Raw genomic sequence first — 27,973 nt, forward strand, 5'->3', positions numbered from 1 at the left:
CCATAACTTGGAAAACTATGACTCAATGTCACCATCTGCTGGCCACTAGCTGTAAATACAAGTCAGAGTGTCTTTTATTAATGAATCATTTAAATAAATAATGTCTTTTGTAGATCAGGTTATTTATGTATGTTTAATTATAATTATTTTTGACAATACTGAAAATTGCAAGATATCCACAAATGCTCTGAGTAGCAAACTTTTAGAATTTAAAATTTGATTTATTAAAAAATTACATTTTATTTACAACAAATGTTAAATTCTTTATTTTTCTCATTTGTTTGTGCTGCAGTACAACAATAAAGACCATTAGGAAACACTACCTACTATTTAATGAATACCTGAATTACGTCACTGTGTTGTGGTGGTAAGAGAGCGCCCCCCACTGGCAAGAAGATACATGCACACAACAAACTCGTCCATATACATAAGAAAAAAAAGAAAAAAACGAAGACCAAAGACAGGATTAATTCTGAATCAAAAATAGGGTTGTATTAATTAACTGATTCTCAACCCATTACATCAGCCTTAAAAGGACATTTCTTCCAAATACAAAAAAACAAAAAACTTTTGAATTTAAAGGAAAAAAGTATTTTTACATATCCCCCCGTATTTACCATTGTACTGTTGAGAAATTCAAAATAATTTGAGTAATTTTAATTAACTCAAAACAGGAAAAGTTTTGTTTGATTTAATGTCAGAATGGCAAAAAGGAAGCATTTATTTTTATAGAGTGTGTTATTAATACACACACTCTGTATATTAAAGCAAAGTAAAGCAGAACTGCCAGCATAATAAAAAACTGGAAGTGTTGAGAGGGATTATTTTAAACGCGCACAAAGCAACAGCTAAAATCAGTTTTATGAAAGGTTAATATTTGGCTTTTTACAATGGATCCTACAAATATGACATGAGTTAGAAGCTGTAGACCGAACTACACCTAGATGGTGTTATTGTTCTCTGGTCCCGAGTCGATTTCAGAATAAACAGCCTCTTCTTTTGCTCCAGGGCGCCCCCTGCCTGTGAAAGGACAACGACTGTAAGACTTCAATGTACTTTTTTATAAACAAATATTTTTTTTTCTTTTACTCGCTTTAAATTTTACATTTCTACAATAACTTTTCCTGTAAATTCTTAATTCTAAGTACAATAAGCACAAATTCACTTTTGGTTTATTTTATGTTTGAATATTTTATCACATGTCTAAATATTTATATTTTTACATACACGAGGACGGTTTACAGTGTGTAAAAACATTTAAGCATTTCTATTTTGTAAAAATAAAAAAAGTTTTGTTTTTGTCTAACATTGGTTGATAGTGATGGAAAGTACCATATTGTTAAATTGGAGTTGACTGTACCTTTCATTTCTGACTCCAGACGATAGTAAACAGCGCCCTCTACTGGTTTATTTGGAGTACCTGTTCAAATAAACAAGTCACAATTTCTAAGTGATCTAAACAAGGCTGATTTTTTTTCCTCTTTAAGTTGTTTTTGTGACTTACTCTTTCCCCCAAAGTTTTTCGGTTCAATGAGAGAGTAGGTTGCATCCCCGGGTTTATCTGCCACTAAAACATTTCAGGATTTTTCAGATCAGTTACCTGCATTTGAACATGCAGCAGTTATATCTGGTGGAAAAGATTCACTGTACCTTTTCCACTGGAGTCTGAGAAGTTGACCGACTCGTAGATATGATCTCCGCCTGCAGTGCAGGAAAAAAAGTGAACAGAATATTGCATTAACACACACGCAGCATTCTCTCTATTTCTTTTATTTCAGTGAGCAAATTCTAAAGCGTTCCTTACTGAATATGTAAACGCAATCTTATCAGTACACATGAGAACATAGCTAAAAATATCTACAGGACAAAAATTGCTTAATTTCTGACCATGCAGAGGAGAGCTGCTCTCATCAGTGTCATTCTTGTTTAATCCATTATTTACTCCGCAGCTGATTTTTGACAGTTTCCACCTAAAACAGTGTTAATGGTGGAAATCTTTTCACAAAAATGTAGCAATTTTAGGTATTTGAGGTGAAGTGATGCGATTAACTCACCCGGGGCAGCGAAAATCTGTGAAAAACAAATATATTCTTTTAACACTCCATTGTTCAAATATTGTTTTTTATACCTTCACAATGAGCAATCTCACCGTTGGACCGCCTGTAGTACCACAGTAACACCAGAAGAAGAACCAGGAGGATCCCACCAACAGGTCCGATGATCATAGGGACGACAGATGAAGAGTGGACAGGAGTGGACACTGATACTGGAAGGAACAGTGTCACGTTCATTTTGGGTTTTGTTTATTTTTTATTTAATGTCATTTACTTCTTACTCTTACTATTAGAAAAATAGAGTTTACACGTAAAACCTAAAATGTAAACTAAAACGAAAATAAAACTCAACAAAACATGTCGACTACAGGAGACACATTTTGTCCGCCAGCTGAGCAGAAACCCCACCTACAGCCGTCTTACTGACAGACACGTTTCCATAGCAACTTCTAAATCTAAATCCTTTGAACACACACTATGCTGTTTAAATAAGATCAAAGAAATGTTTACAGAAATATGTTGAATACCATTATCAATGTTAGATCTCATCAACATAATGTTGCATAAAACCTAAATGTTCATTTTAAGGGGAAAAAAGTTTTTTCTTTAGAAAGAAGGAAAGAAACAAAACATGTTCCCTATTTCCTGTTTGCAAATTGTGTCATTTTGTGGGTAGTACAGTCTTTTTTTGAAATTAGGTTTTTATCTTATGTGCAGTCTTTAGACAAAATGTTTTTTTTTTTATTATGCATCCACAGTTATTATGCATCTACATCAGCAACATATTCACCCAATGGAAAACATCTTAAAAGCATTATCATATTCTAGCTTTTTCTCCGCAAACTTCTTGACATGCCTCTTCAAAGTAATATATTACTGAAAATATTTAGAAATTTTAGGTATTTATATCATTTCCACATATAGGCCTATCTCTTCAACTGAGAATAAAATGTGCAGCCACAGTTAAAATCAGACAGGAGGGGCCAGTGTGAATACATTTTCAACCAGTGGCACATCTGCTTGCGATGAGGTTAACATTGTAGTCCCATGATTTAGTAGAGAAAAAAACCCACAAATACCGAATCATTTGGATGGAATATAATCAGAATATTTAAACTGTGTTTTGTATTTGCAGAGCACATTTCAGCAACAAGGCAGTTCAAAGGGTTTTGAAGTGACTGTTCTGGATGACGCTCTGCTAGTCTTTGGGCTCCAACCAAAACCAGCCGCCTGGTTTTGTTACGTATTGAGCTGATCCTGATGAAAAAAGGAATGTGACTCACCTGACACAGACACTGGGATCTTTTCACTCCACTTTGTCTCAGAATACCAGTCGTCTCTGCGTCTACACCGACACATGTAGTCTCCACTGCTGGACTCATCACTGACAGTCAGGTGTTTATCATTTCCCACTTTTACAGGTTTCCCAGATCTCTTCCAGTCACACGTCCACTCAGTGGTTTCTCCTCCCTGGACCTCACATGTCAGAAATATCGACTCACCACTGAAGATCTGAGGCCGGTTTGGTCGTCGAGTCACAAAAACCTCATTGGAAACTGTTTACATCAGATATGGACGGTTGCAAAACAAACCAAAACATGAAAATAAATTAAAAAACACCTCATGAGTTTAAGCTAAAGGGTAAAGAATAATCAACTGCATTTTAACAAAAGTATTTGAACTTACAGGTTATATTGAAGCTCACTTCGTCACTTACAACACTGGGATAGTCTCCATTTTCTCTCTTTCCAATACATCGGTATATTCCTCCTTGTGTTACTTTAATATCTCTGTTTCCTTCTTCAGTGAGTTCAACTTCAGGTGTGTTTTGGGTCTTTCTTAACCATCTGTATTTCCATCCAGTAGAGGGCTCCACTGAGCAGCTCAGTGTCACACTGCCCCCTACTGGTATGGTTGTTGAACCTGCAGTCAGTTTGGCTTTGGGTTGAGCTGATGTTAAAATAAAATCGTCAGTTAACACGTTTAGTTATTCGTCAGTCAGATTGAGCAAAAATATTCAAATGTCTCATCATAATATAAGACAAAAATCTATAATTGAGTTTCTCTAATGGGAATGACGTGTTATCTTGAAATAGTTAACTTAATTTAAAGACTCAAATAAAAACAAGAAAACAAAGAAAAACAAAAATAAATTATGCTATTCTGTGATTAGCTCACCTAATGAAACATAACTTTATATATAAAATAGTAAGTTTAATTGTATTTCATAGAATTTGGGTTTTCTGTGGATGCAACTGCTGAGGTCAAAATATCATTATGGGAGGAACAAAAAACAAAGCTAAAATGATTTTCTGCATATAGATTTAACTTACAGAGGAGTTAACATGTGTATTAACTACACAACTCTCAATATTGTACAAATCTGGTAGAAAAAGATCATTTGGACTCACCAGTAACAGTTAAAGAGACAGTATCACTGCAGTCGGTACCACCAGAGGTCTTCCTGAGTCCACAGCACTGGTATTCACCACTCTGATCGATTTGGATACCTTGTAATGTGTAGCTTTTGTGCGTATTGTATTGAATAAATTGTTTTCCATTTCTTCTAAGCTCATATTGCCAGTCGGTCTCTTCTCCTTCACTCATGACACAAATGAACGTCACGCTCTCTCCAGGATGAAAAGTCGACCAGTTGGGATCAATAATCAGGTTTGCGTCTAAAACGCAGCACAACACAATTAGCACATTTATCATGCAGTTTATACGGACGAGCCTCATTCTGAGTTTATAAATAAATATGAAAAATAAAACAGAAAATACCTTCAGCATGTCCGCAGCAGAGTGAATTCATCACTAAAATAAAACCGAAAACTTTTGTCATTATAAACATTAAAAGTTCACATAAACAGGCGCAGAGTGTCGCTCCGTAACGTCCAGCTCTGACACCAACACGTTCTTTTCATGTCACCAAAGTTTCCGATCAGTATCACTAGTTTCCTGTTTTGTGAGCTCATTTTTTTTAATCTTCATCTGAAAAACATCACAGCAGTTCTACCACAGAATATTTGGACATTTCCCACGCAGTGTTTTGTCAGTTTTTTAACTTCCTTAAACTAAGGTGACTCACAACAAATGAAAAGACATACCCCAGTTAAACGTTTTAGGTAACCATTTGTTTAAAGGTTAATGTTTACTTCTTAAATTAAAAGATTTATTTGATCGAAAACTAGACAAAAATATGATGTGCAAAACAAACAAAAAAATCCTGAAAAACCTTCTGGAGATAGAAGAGAACGAAGATGACACACATTTTGCACATCATTACTTTAGTGAACCTTCTAATATATAGAATTCCATCCATCCATCCATCTTCTTCCGCTTATCCGGGGGTAGCAGCTTCAGAAGGGAGGCCCAGACTTCCCTCTCCCCAGCCACTTCCACCAGCTCCTCCGGAGGGATCCCAAGGCGTTCCCAGGCCAGCCGAGAGACATAGTTCCTCCAGCGTGTCCTGGGTCTTCCCCGGGGCCTCCTCCCGGTGGGACGTGCCCGGAACACCTCACCAGGGAGGCGTCCAGGAGGCATCCTGGCCAGATACCCGAGCCACCTCAACTGGCCCCTCTCGACGTGAAGGAGCAGCGGTTCTACTCTGAGTCCCTCCCGGATGACTGGGCTTCTCACCCTATCTCTAAGGGAGAGCCCAGCCACCCTACGGAGAAAACCCATTTCGGCCGCTTGTATCCGCGATCTCGTTATCGGTCATGACCCAAAGCTCATGACCATAGATGAGGGTGGGAACGTAGATCGACCGGTAAATCGAGAGCTTCGCTTTTTGGCTCAGCTCTCTCTTCACCACGACGGACCGGTACAGCGCCCGCTTGACGGCAGACGCTGCACCAATCCGCCTGTCGATCTCCCGCTCCCTTCTTCCCCCATTCGTGAACAAGATCCCGAGATACTTGAACTCCTCCACTTGGGGCAGGACACCCCCCCTGACCCGGAGAAGGCACTCTACCCTTTTCCGGCTCAAGACCATGGCCTCGGATTTGGAGGCACTGATCGCCATCCCAGCCGCTTCACACTCGGCTGCGAACCGCTCCAGCGAGAGCTGCAGATCACGTCCTGATGAAGCCGAAAGGACCACATCATCCGCAAAAAGCAGAGATGCAATCCTAAGGCCACCAAAACGGATCCCCTCAACACCCTGGCTGCGCCTAGAAATTCTGTCCATAAAGGTAATGAACAGAATCGGTGACAAAGGGCAGCCCTGGCGGAGTCCAACTCTCACCGGAAACGAGCCCGACTTACTGCCGGCAATGCGGACCAGACTCTGACACCGGTCGTACAGGGACCTGACAGCCCGTATCAAGGAGCCCGGTACCCCATACTCCCGGAGAACCCCCCACAGGGCTCCCCGAGGGACACGGTCGAACGCCTTCTCCAAGTCCACAAAACACATGTAGACTGGTTGGGCGAACTCCCATGCACCCTCCAGGACCCTGCTGAGGGTGTAGAGCTGGTCCAGTGTTCCACGACCAGGACGAAAACCACACTGCTCTTCCTGAATCCGAGGTTCGACAATCCGACGGACCCTCCTCTCCAGAACCCCCGAATAGACCTTGCCAGGGAGGCTTAAGAGTGTGACTCCCCTATAATTGGAGCACACCCTCCGGTCCCCCTTTTTGAACAGGGGGACCACCACCCCGGTCTGCCAATCCAAGGGAACTGCCCCCGATGTCCATGCGATATTGCAGAGTCGCGTTAGCCAACACAACCCTACAACATCCAGAGCCTTGAGGAACTCCGGGCGGATCTCATCCACCCCCGGGGCCCTGCCACCGAGGAGCTTTTTAACCACCTCGGCGACCTCGACCCCAGAGATTGGAGAGCCCAACCCAGAGTCCCCAGGCTCAGCTTCCAAAACAGAAGGCATGTCGGTGGGATTGAGGAGGTCTTCGAAGTACTCTGCCCACCGGCCCACAACGTCCCAAGTTGAGGTCAGCAGCACACCATCCCCACCGTAGACAGTGTTGGTGCTGCACTGCTTCCCCCTCCTGAGACGCCGGATGGTGGACCAGAATCGCCTCGAAGCCGTACGGAAGTCTTTTTCCATGGCCTCTCCAAACTCCTCCCACACCCGAGTTTTTGCCTCAGCAACCACCCCACCGCCCCAATCAGCGTTGCCTGCCGGTACCCAAAAGCAGCTTCCCGAGTCCCACAGGCCAAAAGGCCCGATGGACTCCTTCTTCAGCCTGACGGCTTCCCTCACCGAAGGTGTCCACTAGTTCGAGGGTTGCCGCCGCGACAGGCACCGACAACCTTGCGGCCACAGCTCAGATGAGCCGCCTCGACAATGGAGGCACGGAACACGGTCCACTCAGACTCCATGTCCCCCACCTCCCCCGGGACGTGTTCGAAGTTCTGCCGGAGGTGGGAGTTAAAGCTCCGTCTCACAGGGGATTCCGCCAGACGTTCCCAGCAGACCCTCACAACACGTTTGGGCCTGCCAGGTCTGACCGGCATCCTCCCCCACCAGCGGAGCCAACTCACCACCAGGTAGTGGTCAGTGGACAGCTCCGCACCTCTCTTCACCCGAGTGTCCAAGACATACGGCCGCAGGTCCGATGAAACGATGACAAAGTCGATCATCGAACTGCGGCCTAGGGTGTCCTGGTGCCAAGTGCACATATGGACACCCTTATGCTTGAACATGGTGTTCGTTATGGACAATCCATGACGAGCACAGAAGTCCAGCAACAGAACACCACTCGAGTTCAGATCGGGGGGGCCGTTCCTCCCAACCACGCCCCTCCAGGCCTCACTGTCATTGCCCACGTGAGCGTTGAAGTCCCCCAGCAGAACAAGGGAGTCTCCAGGAGGAGCACTCTCCAGCACCCCCTCTAGGGACTCCAAAAAGGGTGGGTAATCTGAACTGTCGTTCGGCCCGTAAGCACAAATGACAGTCAGGACCCGTCCCCCCACCCGTAGGCGGAGGGAGGCTACCCTCTCGTTCACCGGGGTAAACCCCAACGTACAGGCGCCGAGATGGGGGGCAACAAGTATGCCCACTCCTGCCCGACGCCTCTCACCTTGAGCAACTCCAGAGTGGAAGTATGTCCAGCCCCTCTCAAGGAGACTGGTTCCAGAACCAGAGCCATGCGTTGAGGTGAGACCGACTATTTCTAGCCGGAACCTCTCAGCCTCACACACTAGCTCCGGCTCCTTCCCCACCAGAGAGGTGACATTCCACGTCCCAAGAGCTAGCTTCCGCAACCGAGGATCGGACCGCCAGGGTCCCCTCCCTCTGCTGCCACCCATCGCACAATGCACCCGACCCCGTTGGCCCCTCTCACAGGTGGTGGGCCCATGGCAGGGGGGACCCATGTTTCCTCTTCGGGCTGTGCCCGGCCGGGCTCCATGGGTAAAAGCCCGGTCACCAGACGCTCGCTGTCGTGCCCCCCCTCCAGGCCTGGCTCCAGAGTGGGGCCCCGGTGACCCGCGTCCGGGCGAGGGAACATGTAGTCCAACGTTTGTAAGCATCATTGGGGTCTTCGGGCTGCACTTTGTCTGACCCCTCACCTGGGACCTGTCTGCCTTGGGTGACCCTACCAGGGGCATGAAGCCCCGGACAGCATAGCTCCCAGGATCATTGGAGCACTCAAACCCTCCACCACGATAAGGTGGCAGCCCAAGGAGAGGTATATAGAATTTTTCTCATTAAAATTCTATATACTTTTGACTTAGTTTAAAATTAAGTCAAAAAAAAAAGTTACATAAGAAGAGAAGGCAATGCAAACACTGTCAAAAGTGAACATTTTGTTAATTTTTTCCATTTTATCTGCACCATTCAAACACAGGAAGTGACATCACTGCACAACAAGCATTATTTCCCAGCTTGATAATGACTTTCTGTGAGTCAGAGGAATATTTTTTGCACTTTATTTCGACACAATGCTCACACATTAGTTCTCCCACATTAGTTGTATGGTATATAAAGTGCTAAAGTCTAATTTTACAATAAAAAGCTTTTCAAAATGTTTGCACAGAAATGTTTGTGTTAGTAGTTTGTCACTGAAATAACCTGTTTGAAGTTGCAGCAAACTTAACAAGAACAAATGATTAAACTAAGTAAAATTACACAAATATAATGGAAGATAAAGTAGAAATTACAGCAGACAAGATGTCAAAGACGATGTTCTTCTAATCTCCGTCCTTCATACAGATAAAGTGATCTACTTACAGAGTGAGACCAGAACCCTGGGTGAGATGTTCCCCATCCTGACCTCAACCTGGAACCATGTGTTGCTCTGCGTTGGTCCAATAATCTTCCTTTCATAACAAGCTGCCTCTGCAGCGTCTCCAGAGAAATGGAGCCGTCTGAATCACGATCGACGTTTTATCTGACAATGACGGGACAACGTTTATTTTAAACACTGACATCAATGCACTGAGTTTCTGCTGCGACGTTTCCGGTCCAATGATGAGAAGTTGTGGTAAAAGAAGAACAGGACTTTTTTTTTTTTTCCAAAAGGTTTAAATATAATTATTAGACAAGTGTATTTTGCTTTTCTTTTTAGTGAAAACCATAAAATAAAATTCTCTTTAAATAAACTGTAAACTGCATTATTGTAAGTTTTAAATGTTTAATCCTCTACTTAGTTTGTGTTGCTTGCGAACTCTCTGACAAACAAACCGTAAAATCCCCTTCTCACCTAAAAACACGTGATGGGTGAGAATGATCTCAGCTATCGCAGATATATAAGGTCTTAGGTGTGAATAAGCAGACATGAGATCAGACAGTGAGAAATAGTTTGGAGTTTAAATAGATTTAAGAAGAAACTCTAAAAATGTACGGAGAGTGAAAAAAAAGTTTCTGTGTTTCATTTAGCAGCGTCTGTTTGTGAGAAAGAAGGATGAAAAATCTTCTTTTCATCTGAATAATCATACACTGACCTTTAACTTGATCCTAACTTTAGCCTCATCTACAATATGTCATGTATTAATTTATTAGCTCAGCGTAAAGAAGCCGTTAGCAGCTCTGCTAACCCAGCATTAGTTGTGGCTGTGAGGTTGTGGAAAAGCATTTGGTTTTCTAATGGCACTTAATTTGCAGTTTCCTATACTAAATATTTCACTTTAGTCCAGATCTTCCACCAAGAGACGAGGAAACACTACAGAGTTTCCTGCAGAAACTATAAATACAATCATCTTCAGTGACATCCTGCTCAAGAAGTGTTGACCAAAGAAGCAGAAGTCCTCTTTAATGGTATGACGACTCAGCACTGCCCTCTTGTGGCAGGCTTTTGAATACAGACTGCAGGCCATTGTTTCAGAGTTTAGGTCTGGCTCTTCTTTCCTGGTGTTTTAATTTAAATTGTCCCATTTATTCTAGTTTCAGAAGAAATAATATCTGTTTCAAGACTCTCTGAATTGTTGTTTGTGCTAAGCTAACATGGTTGTTGCAGCTGCAGGCAGCAGCTGTGTTTTTAGTGAGGATGAGGATGTTGAGCTTGATGATGGATTTGTGAGATGTTCTGCTGCCGTTTCCACCACAGCCAGTCAGACTGGATGGAGCAGGTTCATGTGAAGCAGCAGAATCCTGCAGACACACAAGTTTTCTTCCTGGATGAATCACCGGACATTCAGCCCTTTTCTGGAACTCTGACAAAAATGACTAATTAATAGCACCATCTGCTGGCCACTATCTGTAAGCACAAGTCACTGACAGAAGAAGTCTGGTGGGATTTTTTTCCCCCCACCAAGGTTCACAGATTAAATAGATAATGTTCACTGTTGTTATCAGGACATAAAGTAAAACACACTTTTCTTTACTTTGCATATCTGAAAATAACATGTTAATTGATTTTGTATCAGTTTCTGCATCTCCAACTGCTACTCCACTGTTTTAATTTTGCAACTCTCTCAAAATAACAATATTGTAAAAATGCATTGATGTTTGTTTTATTTTCCTCCTGATACTTAAAACCTAGAAAGAGCAAAACCCAAAAATGTTCTTTCATTAAAGCTCTTAGCTTTTTTTTTAAAATTAGTTTTCGGTCATCTATTATTTCTTAAAGCAGCATGCAGGTTTGACACTCGATAAAAACAGAACAAATCCTGAACAAATGATGATAAATTAACACACTGTGATGATTGGAGCTGTTTGTCATTTTTGCCGTTTCCACCACAGAGCCAAACACTCTGGATGGAGCAGGTTCATGTGAAGCAGCAGAATCCTGAACACACACATGTTTTCTTCCTGTGTCACATGATTGAACTGACGGCCAGTTTCTGGACCGATAACTTGGAAAACTATGACTCAATGTCACCATCTGCTGGCCACTAGCTGTAAATACAAGTCAGAGTGTCTTTTATTAATGAATCATTTAAATAAATAATGTCTTTTGTAGAACAGGGTATTTATGTATGTTTAATTGTAATTACTTTTTGACAATACTGAAAATTGCAAAATATCCACAAAAGCTCTGAGTAGCAAACTTTTAGAATATAAAATGTGATTTATTAAAAAATTACATTTAATTTACAACAAATGTTAAATTCTTTATTTTTCTCATTTGTTTGTGCTGCAGTACAACAATAAAGACCATTAGAAAACACTACCTACTATTTAATGAATACCTGAATTACGTCACTGTGTTGTGGCGGTAAGAGAGCGCCCCCCACTGGCAAGAAGATACATGCACACAGCAAACTCGTCTATATACATAAGAAAAAAAAGAAAAAAACGAAGACCAAAGACAGGATTAATTCTGAATCAAAAATAGGGTTGTATTAATTAACTGATTCTCAACCCATTACATCAGCCTTAAAAATGTAAAATAAAACCACCGGACAATAAAGACATGAAAAGAAAGATGATATTATTTAGCCTAAACCAGAGTCCAAGACAGAACCTGGAGCCACATTAAACTTTAATTAAAAACAACAAGTTATCATTGTCAGAAAAAGAAAGTACTGTTACAGAAAACCAGACAGATGAGATCCAGTCATGAATTCACAACTAAACAACTGAACTCTTATTAGAACTGGTGAATCGGGCAGCAAATTCTCCCAAATGAAGAAAAAATGATCAGTAACAATCTAATGAAGTCAGGTGTTTGTCTGACCTTCCTGCTGATCTGTAATTATCTGGTCTCACATAATCGTAAACAGAACCTTCTTCTGGATCAGGAGGTCTCTCTGGTAAAAGTGAAACATGGATACATAGAAAACATACATTAGTGTTTCTCCTCATGTTTTTAAATAGTTTAATATCACTCTCTGAATATTTGACAGCTGAGGATTCATCTGGTTCACATGTAATCAGTCACCTTTAATAACTTGGTTGTTTTATTACATATACGTTACCGTTTCCTGTGGCTCCACGGTTCTGGATTGTCTCATACACAGACGTGGTGCCTACAGTAAATAAAAAAATGTCAAAGAAAAGCTTGTATCTGAATGCAATTATGTAAAATAATAAGATCTATTTTGTACTTAATAGATGTTTATCCTTTCATTTCTGATGGGAATAATTGTGAGTTTGTTGCAACTTTGAATTGTTTTTATTAATCAAACTCATGGTAATAATATACTTATATGTTGTCATATTGAGCAGCAGAATCATAAAATCTGCAGATTCATTCTGACATAAAAATTAAAATAAACAAACAAAAATATTCAGGTGTTTCACTTTGTTGTTTACAGTTTGTCAGAAGGAATGACTTAAAGTAGACACTTTGATATTTTTATACATTTTATAAATCTGTGTTATGATAAAGAAAAAAGTTACAACAAAGTGAAATTGTGTCCAAATTAATACTGATGTTTATTGTGTCACTAACCATGCAGCAGAGAGCTGTAATCACTTTCAATCTGGTTCAGTCCATGATTACTGGTCGGCCTCTGGCTGCTGCTTTCAGACTGAAATGACCTGAAAATATTAAAGTGGATCAAATTTAACTATGAAACAAAGATCAAGAGTTTATGCCTAAGATGAAACAGCAGATATTTCATACTGACCTGATGCAGCTCAAATCTGGAGAAGATAAAAAAAAAAAAAAAGCTGTTTAGATCATCAACAACAGAATTAAAATGATGAACCGAATTTCAAAAGTCATATTTTAATACTTGTGATTCAATAACACATTATTTCAGGTTAGTATCAATAAAACGAGAAGAAAATGTTCTGACCTTTGGACCGTCTGCAGCGCCACAACAAGAGCAGCAGGACGATGAGAACGACTCCAACAACTGGTCCAACGATCAACATGACAGGAAATGAAGAGCCGACAGAACTGGATACAGTTACTGGAAAAACAAAAACATCGTAAAATATTTATCTTAGTCCTCATTTTATTCAACAGAAATATTTTATTAGTGTGTTTATTAAAGTTGCAGCTTTAACTTGATATTGTTAAATTGTGATTCTATGTATTGAGAAAAAAACATTTGTTCATCTCGTAGGACTGATCTATTCCACCTGGTGGTTTCTAATTTGTTTGTGTCACAACTTTAATAGCTGCATACTAATTAGAGTTGAAGGATTTTTCACTGCAAAAATAAAAGTATATATAAACATCTTGACATCTTAATGAAGAGATTGAGATTTTGCATTTACTCCAAACGATTCAAGACCAGCAGCTGCTTTAATTTTGGAAACCTTTCAGGCATTTTTGATCGTTTTGATGTGGCTGTTACAAACTGTGGTTATTGAGTGGTGAGGACGACGATGGGGTGGATCCAGGTTGCAAAGCAAATGATGATGGTTTTAATGAAGAAATCACAAAATACAAAGTCCAGGCAGAACAGGTGAGCAACAAGGCAAAGAGCTCGAACACTGATAGCAACTGGAATACAAACTGGTCTAAAACGAGGGAAAGGAAGACGACACATGACTTTAGACTAGAACCCGACAGAGAAACACAGACGGGATTAAATACACAGGGAAGGTAATGAGGGAACATAAGAGACAGCTGGGATCAATCACAGCCAAAGAGACGGGAAATAAATTAACACACAGAATAAAAACCACATCCTCACTGTGGCCAGTTAGAAAAATGTTTTACTTTAATTTTGCTGAAAAAAAGTTATTTACTGTTATTTCGAGGAAGTAGTGATGTAACTGTATCAGAGATCATAATATCATAAGAAACTAGTTTAAGGTTGAGTGAATATTGAAGTTATAAAATGAATCCTGCTGCATTTAGTTTTGCTGATCCGTCCTCACAGTTCAGTCCAGGTCAAACAAATTTGGATCACAACAATGAGCTGCTTAATATGAGCAAAAAGACATTTAAAGAAGAGAAATCTGACTAAAATAGTTCAACACTCAACTTGTTAACTTCTAGAAATTTTCTGTTTTATTATTTAGATACCTTAAAACACATATGTCAGAGTCAAGGCCCGCGGGCCACATCCGGCCCGCGAGAAGATTTTTTACGGCCCCTCGGATGATCTTGATTTATTATTAGAACCGGCCCGCAGACCGCAGCAAGCCGGCACCCCGTCTGAAAAAAAATATCTTCCTTATTTGAACTGTAAGTAGTTTAAATGTTCTGTGAGATGATGTACTTACCCATGTATCCATAACAACCGGAACTTTCAATATCCACCAAGTTATTGCCGAAATATACCGTCTATTTAAACGAGTGCCCCCCGGATTAATTACACTCTCTGCAGGTGCAGCTGCGAAGTTACCGTATTAACCAGATACTTGCTGGAAAGTGCAACGCCTCCCCTTTCAGAAACCGTTGGAATTTTTCCACTTAGCGCTACGTGTGGCGGAATTACGGTACTGCAAATTTAGATGTGTCGCCGGCGACACGTCCGGTCTAGAAGGGTTATTAGCACAGCAGTCGTCAGCATAACTTTAAAATTAACTTTCAGATACCCATCAAAAATGGCAAAAAGGAAGGTGGACACTGAGAACCGGGGGTTTCAAACAAGGTTTAGAGTTTATATTTAGAGTTTTTACTCAGTTCAAGTTAAAAAGTTAAAGTTTAATATTTGTTTTCACTGCATATTACTTCTCCTTGATGAAAGTGTTGTTTTTGATTAATAGATTTTTGCACTTTATTTTATTGTATTTCAATCCAATTATATTTTAAAAATATTTCAGTTGTGTCTGTTGAAAATTAAAGATTACTGACAGAGCCATAAGAAAATATTGCTTTATTTATCTGATCATATTGGAATATATTTGTTAGGTTTTCAGTAGGTTCAATTAGGTTCACTAGACTATATGCGTCATTTAAAAAAATTTCAATGATTTTTAAATCATTGAAATTTAAAATTTCAATAATTTTTAAATCATTGATTTAAAAATCAATGATTTAAAAATCTGATTAAATCAGTCTGGTCTGATTTAATCAGTCTGACTTAATCAGACTGATTAAATCAGACTGGCCCTCGGCTTGTAGCAAATTTTTTTATTTGGCCCTCCGTCCATTTGACTTTGACACTACTGCCTTAAAAGAACAACTTTGGGAACAATGTGCACAAAAGCAACTCAAATTATAACAGTTGTAGTTTTATTATTGTAACTTGTTAAAGGAAGTGAACAAAATAAATTAACTCCTTTTGTTCTGCAGTTAAAAATTCATAACTCAGATGAGGACTAGTCAGATTTATTCTGGTTTGTCCAAGAAAGAAACTTCATTTAATCCAACATATAAGGAAAACATTTTTTTTCTACAATTTCTTCAGAAAAAAACAAAACAATTAAATCACCTGTTATGGTTTCACTCCACTGTGTTGAAGAAAACCCATCATCTCTGCTTCTACACTGACATGTGTAGTTTCCACTGCTGGACTCAGAGACAGTGAAAGTCCAGTCTTTACTGTCTGTCCTCTGTATTATTGACCCAGATTTCTTCCAGTCACACGTCCACTCAGTGGTTTCTCCATCCTGGACCTCACATGTCAGAGTGATCGACTCACCACTGAAGATCTGAGGCCAGTTTGGTTGTCGAGTCACAAAAACCTCGTTGGAAACTGTTTACATCAGATATGGGCAGAAAATTTAAATCACATGAAAATTTTTCATTTCATAGTTCTAGTTTCTAACAGTTTTGAAGAAAACACTTACACATTATTTCAATAGTTTTCTCTTGGCTTGAATGACTGTAGAATGAAGGATTTCCTCTCTCTCCTTCACACTTATAGATTCCTCCTTGTGTCACAGTGATTTCTCTGTTTTCTTCATCATTTGTTATGACTTGAACTTCCGGTGTGTCTGTGGTCCGCCTGAACCATCTGTACTTCCATCCAGCAGAGGGCTCCACTGAGCAGCTCAGTGTCACACTGCCCCCTACTGGTATGGTTGTTGAACCTGCTGTCAGTTTGGCTTCAGGTTCAGCTCCTTGCAGCATGAATTAAAATTTGTTAATTTTTCAATGATTTAAAAAAAAACCCAAACATACAAGACTTGTACAAGCAGAACAAGCTACAGACTCGTTAACTGAAATAAATGAGAAGATTGAGAAATTACTGAAAATATGTCAACAATGTAGAACTTCATTAATATGAATTATTCTGGTAGTTATTCATGGTTTCAGCCATACAGATTAACAACCAGCCTCTGTGAGACTTCACAAAACTAAACCTGACATATAAATTTTTTTCTAAGAAAGTTTGAATCAGTGTGTATGTGTTTGTATGTGTATGTGTTTGTGTGTGTGTGTGTGGGTAGGAGTTAAGCATTAATACTGACAACTAAACTGAACTAGATCAGCCACATTTTCATTTACCAGCATCAACTTACCTGATATAGACAGTGTCAAGGTTTCACTCCACTGTGTTGAAGAAAACCCATCATCTCTGCTTCTACACTGACACATATAATCGCCACTGCTGGACTCAGAGACAGTGAAAGTCCAGTCTTTACTGTCTGTCCTCTGTATTATTGACCCAGATCTCTTCCAGTCACACGTCCACTCAGTGGTTTCTCCTCCCTGGACCTCACATGTCAGAGTGATCGACTCACCACTGAAGATCTGAGGCCAGTTTGGTTGTCGAGTCACAAAAACCTTGTTGGAAACTGTTTACATCAGATAAAGAAGAGAAAAATTAAATCACAAGAGAATTTTTGATTTCATGGACTTAGATTCTAACAATCATAAAGAAAAATTTACACATTATTTCAATGGTTTTCTCTTGGCTTGAATGACTGTAGAATGAAGGATTTCCTCTCTCCTTCACACTTATAGATTCCTCCTTGTGTCACAGTGATTTCTCTGTTTTCTTCATCTTTTGTTATGACTTGAACTTCAGGTGTGTCTGGTCCGCCTGAACCATCTGTACTTCCATCCAGCAGAGGGCTCCACTGAGCAGCTCAGTGTCACACTGCCCCTACTGGTATGGTTGTTGGACCTGCTGTCAGTTCAGCACTGGGTCTTTGTGCTGTTATAAAACAAATATTTGACTTTATACAAAATACTGCAATTAAAAGCTTATTTTAAAGAGTGATGCTTCTTTCATATCAGTAAATATGTGAAAAAGCTGTCAATGCATTTTATTGTCATTTTCCTTATTTTAGATACTTTTTAGAAATTAAAAGAAAAAGTATTTGTTTGAAATAGTTTAATTAAATAACATAAAAGAGTTCATTCTCTTTTCTGAAAAGATAATGTGATTAACTCTACAATTAAGTAAATCTAAATATTCACATTAAGGTAAATAATATTTCCTTTGAATATTTGAATATTTGAATATTTCCTCTTTTTTAAACTTGTGGCTCATTTGACTTTATAAAAATTAAACCCAGTAATTATATATGTGTCATATTTCTGACACTATTTTATCAACAAAAAGATCTGCTTGAAATTATGAAATAAAATGCAGTTACCAAATATATGTTTTTTGGGCTAATATAAAACTTTGTAAATCTTTAAAATATTCAGTTCTTACCTGAGACAGTGACAGTGACAGTTTTACTGCACTTTGAGTGAGATGGATCCCACCTCCAGTGACGACAGCACTGAAATTTTCCACTATGTCTAGTATACAGAGGTTCAACTCTGAAACGTTTTTCTGACTGATAGGGAAGAAATTCTTTACTATTCCTTTTTAAATTGTAGTACCATTGAGTGTCTTTTCCTCCATTCGTGTTACAGATAAATGTAACAATCTCTCCATCATAAAAAGTCGACCAGTTGGGCTCAATACTCGGCACAGGATCTAAAACAGAACCAACATTCAGCTTGTTTGTCTTTTGATTTATAACAAAAACACATCAAGCTAAAAATTAAAAGATAAACATAAAATAATATCTGATTTAAAAGATAAACTGGATTCTTTTCCTGAGAGGATAAATGATTAAAATTCAGATTAAAAGTTGAAGTTACCTACAGTTTTTCCACAGCAGATCAGTGTGTTCAGCACTGAAATAAAGGTTGAAAGTTAATCAGCATAAATAATAAATTTATAAAAAAATATTTTCCAAACCCTCTCACTCAGCTTTGACTCTTTTTATCTGTTAACAGAAATTTAACTAGATATTAAATGGAAGATATTGAGTATTTATTTGTTCTGATAAGAATAAGATCAAATGTTTTAGTTTATTGTTGATTTTCTGATGAGTTAAAACTTCATTTTATAAACTTCACATCCTGACTGAAGACAGGACATCTGCACGACGACGAAACTTCACACTCATCTCTACTGGAAAAAACTGATAAAAGTTTTTAATGAATAATTTCAGTCTCTAGATCATTTTTTTCCACCAGGGGGTCTTTTTGTGAGCTCTAGTGTCCCTTATATGACAGTAGGCTAACAGGAAAGGGCGAAAGACATGCGGCAAATGTCAGTTGGGTCCAGGAATCGATCCCGCTACGGCCGCGTCGAGAACTCAGGGCCTCCAAATGTGGGTCGCACTTTCCCCTACGCCACCACAACACGCCCTCATGTTCATTTTTAAACTTTTTTATATAATATTTTATTGCTCACACATTAGTTGTGTGGTATATAAAATGCTAAAGTCTAATTTTACAATAAACAGCTTTTCAAAATGTTTGCACAGAAATGCTTGTGTTAGTAGTTTGTCACTGAAATAACCTGTTTGAAGTTGCAGCAAACTTAACAAGAACAAATGATTAAACTAAGTAAAATTACACAAATATAATGGAAGATAAAGTAGAAATTACAGCAGACAAGATGTCAAAGACGATGTTCTTCTAATCTCCGTCCTTCATACAGATAAAGTGATCTACTTACAGAGTGAGACCAGAACCCTGGGTGAGATGTTCCCCATCCCGACCTCAACCTGGAACCATGTGTTGCTCTGCGTTGGTCCAATAATCTTCCTTTCATAACATGCTGCCTCTGCAGCGTCTCCAGAGAAATGGAGCCGTCTGAAACACGATCGACGTTTTATCTAAGAATGACGGGACAACGTTTATTTTAAACACTGACATCAATGCACTGAGTTTCTGTCCAATGATGAGAAGTTGTGGTAAAAGAAGAACAGGACTTTTTTTCTTTTTTTTCTAAAAGGTTTAAATATGATTATTAGAGAAGTGTATTTTGCTTTTGTTTTTAGTGAAAACCATAAAATAAAAGTCTCTTTAAATAAACTGTAAACTGCATTATTCTAAGTTTTAAATGTTTAATCCTCTACTTAGTTTGTGTTGCGTGCGAACTCTCTGGCAAACAAACCGTAAAATCCCCTTTCACCTAAAAACAACTGATGTTTGAGAATGATCTCACCTTTCACAGATATATAAGGTCTTGGGTGTGAATAAACAGACATGAGATCAGACAGTGAGAAATAGTTTGGAGTTTAAATAGATTTAAGAAGAAACTCTAAAAATGTACGGAGAGTGAAAAAAAGTTTCTGTGTTTCATTTAGCAGTCTGTTTGTGAGAAAGAAGGATGAAAATCTTCTTTTCATCTGAATAATCATACACTGACCTTTAACTTGATCCTAACTTTAGCCTCATCTACAATATGTCATGTATTAATTTATTTGTAAAAGCATTTGGTTTTCTAATGGCACTTAATTTGCAGTTTTCTATACTAAATATTTCACTTTAGTCCAGATCTTCCACCAAGAGACGAGGAAACACTACAGAGTTTCCTGCAGAAACTCTATAAATACAATCATCTTCAGTGACATCCTGCTCAAGAAGTGTTGACCAAAGAAGCAGAAGTCCTCTTTAATGGTATGACGACTCAGCACTGCCCTCTTGTGGCAGGCTTTTGAATACAGTCTGCAGGCCATTGTTTCAGAGTTTAGGTCTGGCTCTTCTTTCCTGGTGTTTTAATCTAAATTGTCCCATTTATTCTAGTTTTAAAAGAAATAATATCTGTTTCAAGACTCTCTGAATTGTTGTTTGTGCTAAGCTAACATGGTTGTTGCAGCTGCAGGCAGCAGCTGTGTTTTTAGTGAGGATGAGGATGTTGAGCTTGATGATGGATTTGTGAGATGTTCTGCTGCTTTCCACCACAGCCAGTCAGACTGGATGGAGCAGGTTCATGTGAAGCAGCAGAATCCTGCAGACACAGAAGTTTTCTTCCTGGATGAATCACCGGACATTCAGCCCTTATCTGGAACTCTGACAAAATAACCAATTAATAGCACCATCTGCTGGCCACTATCTGTAAGCACAAGTCACTGACAGAAGAATGGTGGGATTTTTCCCCACCAAGGTTCACAGATTAAATAGATAATGTTCACTGTTGTTATCAGGACATAAAGTAAAAACACACTTTTCTTTACTTTGCATATCTGAAAATAACATTTTAATCGATTTTGTATCAGTTTCTGCATCTCCAACTGCTACTCCACTGTTTTAATTTTGCAACTCTCTAAAATAACAATATTGTAAAATGCATTGATGTTTGTTTTATTTTCCTCCTGATACTTAAAACCTAGAAAGAGCAAAACCCAAAAATGTTATTTCATTAAAGCTCTTAGCTTTTTTTTAAAATTAGTTTTCGGTCATCTATTATTTCTTAAAGCAGCATGTCGGTTTGACACTTTATGAAAACAGAACAAATCCTGAACAAATGATGATAAATTAACACACTGTGATGATTGGAGCTGTTTCCACCACAGAGCCAAACACTCTGGATGGAGCAGGTTCATGTGAAGCAGCAGAATCCTGAACACACACAAGTTTTCTTCCTGTGTCACATGATTGAACTGACGGCCAGTTTCTGGACCGATAACTTGGAAAACTATGACTCAATGTCACCATCTGCTGGCCACTAGCTGTAAATACAAGTCAGTATCTTTTATTAATGAATCATTTAAATAAATAATGTCTTTTGTAGAACAGGGTATTTATGTATGTTTAATTATAATTATTTTTGACAATACTGAAAATTGCAAGATATCCACAAAAGCTCTTAGTAGCAAACTTTTAGAATATAAAATGTGATTTATTAAAAAATTACATTTAATTTACAACAAATGTTAAATTCTTTATTTTTCTCATTTGTTTGTGCTGCTGTACAACAATAAAGACCATTAGGAAACACTACCTACTATTTAATGAATACCTGAATTACGTCAGTGGTGGTAAGAGAGCGCCCCCCACTGGCAAGAAGATACATGCACACAACAAACTCGTCCATATACATAAGAAAAAAAAGAAAAAAACGAAGACCAAAGACAGGATTAATTCTGAATCAAAAATAGGGTTGTATTAATTAACTGATTCTCAACCCATTACATCAGCCTTAAAAGGACATTTCTTCCAAATACAAAAAAACAAAAAACTTTTGAATTTAAAGGAAAAAAGTATTTTTACATATCCCCTTTACCATTGTACTGTTGAGAAATTAAAAATAATTTGAGTAATTTTAATTAACTCAAAACAGGAAAAGTTTTGTTTGATTTAATGTCAGGAACAATGTAAGACTTCAATGTACTTTTTATAAACAAATATTTTTCTTTCTTCTTTTACTTTTTAAATTTTACAACTACAATAACTTTTCCTGTAAATTAATTAAGTAAGTACAATAGCACAAATTCACTTTTGGTTTATTTTATGTTTAAATATTTTATGTGTCTGAATATTTATATTTTTACATACGAGGATGATCTTTACAGTGTGTAAAAATACATTTAAGCATTTCTATTTTGTAAAATAAAAAAGTTTTGATTTTGTCTAACATTGGTTGATAGTGATGGAAAGTACCATATTGTTAAATTGGAGTTGACTGTACCTTTCATTTCTGACTCCAGACGATAGTAAAAGCGCCCTCTACTGGTTTATTTGGAGTACCTGTTCAAATAAACTCTTTTCCCCAAAGTTTTTTCGGTTCAATGAGAGAGTAGGTTGCATCCCGGTTTATCTGCCACTAAAACATTTCAGGATTTTTCAGATCAGTTACCTGCATTTGAACATGCAGTTATATCTGGTGGAAAAGATTCACTGTACCTTTTCCGCTGGAGTCTGAGAAGTTGACGTAGATATGATTGCCGCCTGCAGTGGAAAAAAAGTGAACAGAATATTGCATTAACACACATTCTCTCTATTTCTTTTATTTCAGTGAGCAAATTCTAAAGCGTTCCTTACTGAATATAATGCAAATCTTATCAGTAGAATGAGAACATAGCTAAAAATATCTACAGGACAAAAGTTGTTTAATTTCTGACCATGCAGAGAGAGCTGCTCTCTCATCAGTGTCATTCTTGTTTAATCCATTATTTACTCCACAGCTGATTTTTGACAGTTTCCACCTAAAACAGTGTTAATGGTGGAAATCTTTTCACAAAATTGTAGCAGTTTTAGGTATTTGAGGTGAAGTGATGCGATTAACTCACCCGGGGCAGCGAAAATCTGTGAAAAACAAATATATTCTTTTAACACTCCATTGTTCAAATATTGTTTTTTATACCTTCACAATGAGCAATCTCACCGTTGGACCGCCTGTAGTACCACAGTAACACCAGAAGAAGAACCAGGAGGATCCCACCAACAGGTCCGACGACAGATGAAGAGTGGAGGACACTGATACTGGAAAGAACAGTGTCAGTCATTTTGGGTTTTGTTTATTTTTTATTTAATGTCATTTACTTCTTACTCTTGTAACACGGGGGAAAGACCCGGATGATGACTGAGGGCGTGGCTCTAAAGCCAACTGGTAGACTACTAAAATATGCTCAAGTAGCCTAGGGTCTCCCAATTAAAAGTACTCAGGTAAGTCTGGCTTAAAGTGAGGAAACAGAGGTAGTATACAAAAATATATTTTATTTATACTTTCTTTGACAATGTTAAAAATATACTTTATTATTCTAATTTAAGACCTGATTTGGCACAGGCATCTAGGATCAACTACAAACCAAACTAATAGAAACAAATTCATCACACAGAAATAATATTGAACAAAAGAAAATATAAATCTCCAATCTGCTAATTCATAAAAAATAAACCCTGGTTCTGGTTCTGTGGTGCTTTGCTAGATTTCCAGCTGCAGAACAACCCCTTATTACTGAGAGCATCAAAAACTACACATGGGTGAGAGCATAATATTGCACATAAGCAACCTATAATACCACAACCAACAATAAAGTTTCTGCTAGTGATGTTCGTGATGAGTAATGGAGGCGTTTCCGTATCGAGGCTTGCTTCATTTAGGGAGGAAAAACGATGACGTCCGAAGCCTCGCTGCCCGGCTGTACCACGTGACTGCTTCAGGAAGTGGCTCAGATTTTGGCGCGGGGTTTGGAAACCCCACAGGCTTCATTCAAAATGTGGGTTGTTGTAGGCGAGTTGCGGTCAGTTGAGAGAGTGGATAGAGTTTTGATAGTTTGGATTGTGGTTATTTAGTTTGAGACAGGTAGGGAGAATATATATATATATATATATATATATATATATATATATAAACACTACAACTTCCCCACCCAATAGGGCAGTTTCACTAGGAAGTCATAGGAAAGCACGCAGACATATCACCCGTCCACAACTCTTCGTCCTCTGAGAGAGAGAGAGAGAGAGAGAATACAGAGACAGAAAGAGGGAGAGAAAAAAGACACAGGCAAAGAGAGAGAGAAAGATATATAGATCTAGAGATAGAGAGAAACAGAAAAATAAAAAATAGATACATACAGACAGAAAAAGAGAGAGAAAGAGAAAAAACAGAGACAAAGAGAGAGAAAGAGAGAGAGAGAAAAAAATATATATATATACAGAGAGGGAGACACAGAGAAAGGAAAAAAGAGAAAATCCTATCCTGTCCCACAGCTATACTATTTTTAATTTTAATTTTAATTCTAATATTAAGGATCGTGAGTTTTCACCACTTGATTTAACTTGAGTTACCTTGAACTCCAATACCATCATCACACATCATAAGCAGATTTGATCTGGAATAAACAAGGTATTGATCTAAATTAATTTTTCCCCCCTTCCCCCTTTATTTATTTTTCTGGGATTAATATTTAATGTTTTTAGACTTTATTATTTCAGGACTTATAATTGGGTTATTTATTTAATTTGAGCTTTTTACTAATAATCTCACTATTATAAATAGGATTGGTTAGTTAGTTTTAAAGTTCTTAATTTTTATATTAGGATTTTTAAGATAGCTGTGGGACAGAATAGGATTTTTTTGTATATATATTTCTCTCTATCTCTATCTCTATATATCTCTTTCTCTCTCTCTTTGTCTCTTTTTTTCTTCACCTTTTGAGAAGTCATTCCCAAGAGCCATAATAGACAAAAATTCAATTCATCACACGTGTTAAGATACAGCTGGTTGTGATTATACACCTGGCCAGTAGGTGGTTTCGTGTGCACATGAAGCCTCAAGAAATGAACCCTTTCTCGAACCAGTTGGCTCAAGTGGTTCAATGCCTCATGAGGCTTCATCTCACCATCACTAGTTTCTGCTGACAATAATAAAGCCAAAACCAGACAAAAGTGACAAAAATCCATTTACCTATTCAGCAGCTCGACCAGCACAGCACCAGCGCTCATCCAACAAATCCCAGCTGCCACAATGGACTTGACTTGTCACTTGGCGGGCACACCTGGTGCCTATATACGTTAACAAGCCCAACAATACTGTGACGGGGTATGGTGCATTCAGGGACCCGACATGGGTGGGAATTTTATATAAACAGTGTTCAATCTTAATGAACCACCCGGTTACACTCTTACTATTAGAAAAATAGAGTTTACACGTAAAACCTAAAATGTAAACTAAAACGAAAATAAAACTCAACAAAACATGTTGACTACAGGAGACACATTTTGTCCGCCAGCTGAGCAGAAACCCCACCTACAGCCGTCTTACTGACAGACACGTTTCCATAGCAACTTCTAAATCTAAATCCTTTGAACACACACTATGCTGTTTAAATAAGATCAAAGAAATGTTTACAGAAATATGTTGAAAACCATTATCAATGTTAGATCTCGTCAACATAATGTTGCATAAAACCTAAATGTTCATTTTAAGGGGAAAAAAGTATTTTCTTTAGAAAGAAGGAAAGAAACAAAACATGTTCCCTATTTCCTGTTTGCAAATTGTGTCATTTTGTGGGTAGTACAGTCTTTTTTTGAAATTAGGTTTTTATCTTATGTGCAGTCTTTAGACAAAATGTTTTTGTTTGTTATGCATCCACAGTTATTATGCATCTACATCAACAATATTCACCCAATGGAAAACATCTTAAAAGCATTATCATATTCTAGCTTTTTCTCCGCAAACTTCTTGACATGCCTCTTCAAAGTAATTTATTACTGAAAATATTTAGAAATTTTAGGTATTTATATCATTTCCACATATAGGCCCATCTTTTCAACTGAGAATAAAATGTGCAGCCACAGTTAAAATCAGACAGGAGGGGCCAGTGTGAATACATTTTCAACCAGTGGCACATCTGCTTGCGATGAGGTTAACATTGTAGTCCCATGATTTAGTAGAGAAAAAAACCCACAAATACTGTATCATTTGAATGGAATATAATCAGAATATTTAAACTGTGTTTTGTATTTGCAGAGCACATTTCAGCAACAAGGCAGTTCAAAGGGTTTTGAAGTGACTGTTCTGGATGATGCTCTGCTAGTCTTTGGGCTCCGACCAAAACCAGCCGCCTGGTTTTGTTACGTATTGAGCTGATCCTGATGAAAAAAGGAATGTGACTCACCTGACACAGACACTGGGATCTTTTCACTCCACTTTGTCACAGAATACCAGTCGTCTCTGCGTCTACACCGACACATGTAGTCTCCACTGCCAGACTCATCACTGACAGTCAGGTGTTTATCATTTCCCACTTTTACAGGTTTCCCAGATCTCTTCCAGTCACACGTCCACTCAGTGGTTTCTCCTCCCTGGACCTCACATGTCAGAGTGATCGACTCACCACTGAAGATCTGAGGCCAGTTTGGTTGTCGAGTCACAAAAACCTTGTTGGAAACTGTTTTCATCAGATATGGACGGTTGCAAAACAAACCAAAACATGAAAATAAATTAAAAAACACCTCATGAGTTTAAGCTAAAGGGTAAAGAATAATCAACTGCATTTTAACAAAAGTATTTGAACTTACAGGTTATATTGAAGCTCACTTCGTCACTTACAACACTGGGATAGTCTCCATTTCCTCTCTTTCCAATACATCGGTATATTCCTCCTTGTGTTACATTAATATCTCTGTTTCCTTCTTCAGTGAGTTCAACTTCAGGTGTGTTTTGGGTCCTTCTGACCCATCTGTATTTCCATCCAGCAGAGGGCTCCACTGAGCAGCTCAGTGTCACACTGCCCCCTACTGGTATGGTTGTGGGACCTACAGTAAGTTTGGCTTTGGGTTGAGCTGATGTTAAAATAAAAACGTCAGTTAACACGTTTAGTTATTCTTCAGTCAAATTGAGCTCAAATATTCAAATGTTTCATCATAATATAAGACAAAAATCTATAAGTGAGTTTCTCTAATGGGAATGACGTGTTATCTTGAAATAGTTATCTTAATTTAAAGACCCAAATAAAAACAAGAAAACAAAGAAAAACAAAAATAAATTATGTTATTCTGTGATTAGCTCACCTAATGAAACATAACTTTATATATAAAATAGTAAGTTTAATTGTATTTCCTAGAACTTGGGTTTTCTGTGGATGGGCAGGTTGCAACTGCTGAGGTCAAAATATCATTATGGGAGGAACAAAAAAAAAATCTAAAATGATTTTCTGCATATAGATTTAACTTACAGAGGAGTTAACGTGTATTAACTACACAACTCTCAATATTGTACAAATCTGGTAGAAAAAGATCATTTGGACTCACCAGTAACAGTTAAAGAGACAGTATCACTGCAGTCGGTATCATCAGAGGTCTTCCTGAGTCCACAGCACTGGTATTCACCACTTTGATCGATTTGGATACCTTGTAATGTGTAGCTTTTGTGCGGGTTGAATGGAATAAATTGTTTTTCATTTCTTCTAATCTCATATTGCCAGTCGGTCTCTTCTCCTTCACTCATGTCACAAATGAACGTCACGCTCTCTTCAGGATGAAAAGTCGACCAGTTGGGATCAATAATCAGGTTTGCGTCTAAAACGCAGCACAACACAATTAGCACATTTATCATGCAGTTTATACGGACGAGCCTCATTCTGAGTTTATAAATAAATATGAAAAATAAAACAGAAAATACCTTCAGCATGTCCGCAGCAGAGGAGTGAATTCATCACTAAAATAAAACCTAAAACTTTTGTCATTATAAACATTAAAAGTTCACATAAACAGGCGCAGAGTGTCGCTCCGTAACGTCCAGCTCTGACACCAACAAGTTCTTTTCATGTCACCAAAGTTTCCGATCAGTATCGCTAGTTTCCTGTTCTGTAAGCTCATTTTTTTTTAATCTTCATCTGAAAAACATCACAGCAGTTCTACCACAGATTATTTGGACATTTCCCACGCAGTGTTTCATCAGTTTTCTAACTTCCTTAAACTAAGATGACTCACAACAAATGAAATTAAATTAAAAGATTTATTTGATCTATG

At 38.3% G+C, this 27,973-nt stretch overlaps 2 protein-coding genes and 1 long non-coding RNA gene across 4 annotated transcripts; all 3 read right to left on the bottom strand.

Moving 5' to 3' along the window:
- Positions 1-242: 242 nt before the first annotated feature.
- Positions 243-27,798, bottom strand: LOC122820032. The gene is made up of 11 exons (XM_044097196.1): positions 27,624-27,798; positions 4,466-4,732; positions 3,741-4,004; positions 3,338-3,610; positions 2,150-2,266; positions 2,055-2,070; positions 1,888-1,970; positions 1,651-1,701; positions 1,505-1,567; positions 1,361-1,420; positions 243-1,020 (listed from the first exon to the last, which is right to left on the bottom strand). Exons 1-11 carry the CDS (start codon positions 27,694-27,696, stop codon positions 941-943), a joined length of 1,347 nt encoding a protein of 448 aa, XP_043953131.1. The 5' UTR covers positions 27,697-27,798; the 3' UTR covers positions 243-940.
- Positions 11,511-17,201, bottom strand: LOC122820034 (B-cell receptor CD22-like). Of its 2 annotated transcripts, XM_044097198.1 has the most exons (9): positions 17,147-17,201; positions 16,777-17,052; positions 16,102-16,374; positions 15,744-16,007; positions 13,206-13,322; positions 13,035-13,050; positions 12,857-12,945; positions 12,381-12,431; positions 11,511-12,212 (listed from the first exon to the last, which is right to left on the bottom strand). In XM_044097198.1, exons 1-9 carry the CDS (start codon positions 17,148-17,150, stop codon positions 12,103-12,105), a joined length of 1,200 nt encoding a protein of 399 aa, XP_043953133.1. In that variant the 5' UTR covers positions 17,151-17,201; the 3' UTR covers positions 11,511-12,102. The 2 variants fall into 2 exon arrangements, with proteins under 2 accessions (XP_043953133.1, XP_043953135.1); XM_044097200.1 differs by lacking the exons at positions 15,744-16,007; positions 16,102-16,374; positions 16,777-17,052; positions 17,147-17,201 and adding an exon at positions 14,590-14,611 and having other exon boundaries at positions 11,588-12,212.
- LOC122820041 lies at positions 22,635-22,949 on the bottom strand. The gene is made up of 3 exons (XR_006368719.1): positions 22,881-22,949; positions 22,786-22,801; positions 22,635-22,701 (listed from the first exon to the last, which is right to left on the bottom strand). It is a non-coding gene; the product is annotated as an uncharacterized LOC122820041 (long non-coding RNA).
- Positions 27,799-27,973: the final 175 nt, after the last annotated feature.

This window comes from Gambusia affinis, linkage group LG18 (assembly GCF_019740435.1).
Source record: "Gambusia affinis linkage group LG18, SWU_Gaff_1.0, whole genome shotgun sequence".
Classification (NCBI taxonomy): Eukaryota; Metazoa; Chordata; class Actinopteri; order Cyprinodontiformes; family Poeciliidae; genus Gambusia; species Gambusia affinis.

Coding starts and splice junctions, on each gene's coding strand:
- LOC122820034 (XM_044097198.1), bottom strand. Junction 16,375..16,776: donor CTTGACACTGTCTATATCAG/GTAAGTTGATGC, acceptor TCATGCTGCAAG/GAGCTGAACCTGAAGCCAAA. Junction 12,213..12,380: donor CCGTGGAGCCACAGGAAACG/GTAACGTATATG, acceptor CACTTTTACCAG/AGAGACCTCCTGATCCAGAA.
- LOC122820032 (XM_044097196.1), bottom strand. CDS start 27,696: ATGTTTATAATGACAAAAGTTTTAGGTTTTATTTTAGTGATGAATTCA. Junction 1,568..1,650: donor CTCAGACTCCAGTGGAAAAG/GTACAGTGAATC, acceptor GAAATGTTTTAG/TGGCAGATAAACCCGGGGAT. Junction 1,021..1,360: donor TCTGGAGTCAGAAATGAAAG/GTACAGTCAACT, acceptor GTCCTTTCACAG/GCAGGGGGCGCCCTGGAGCA.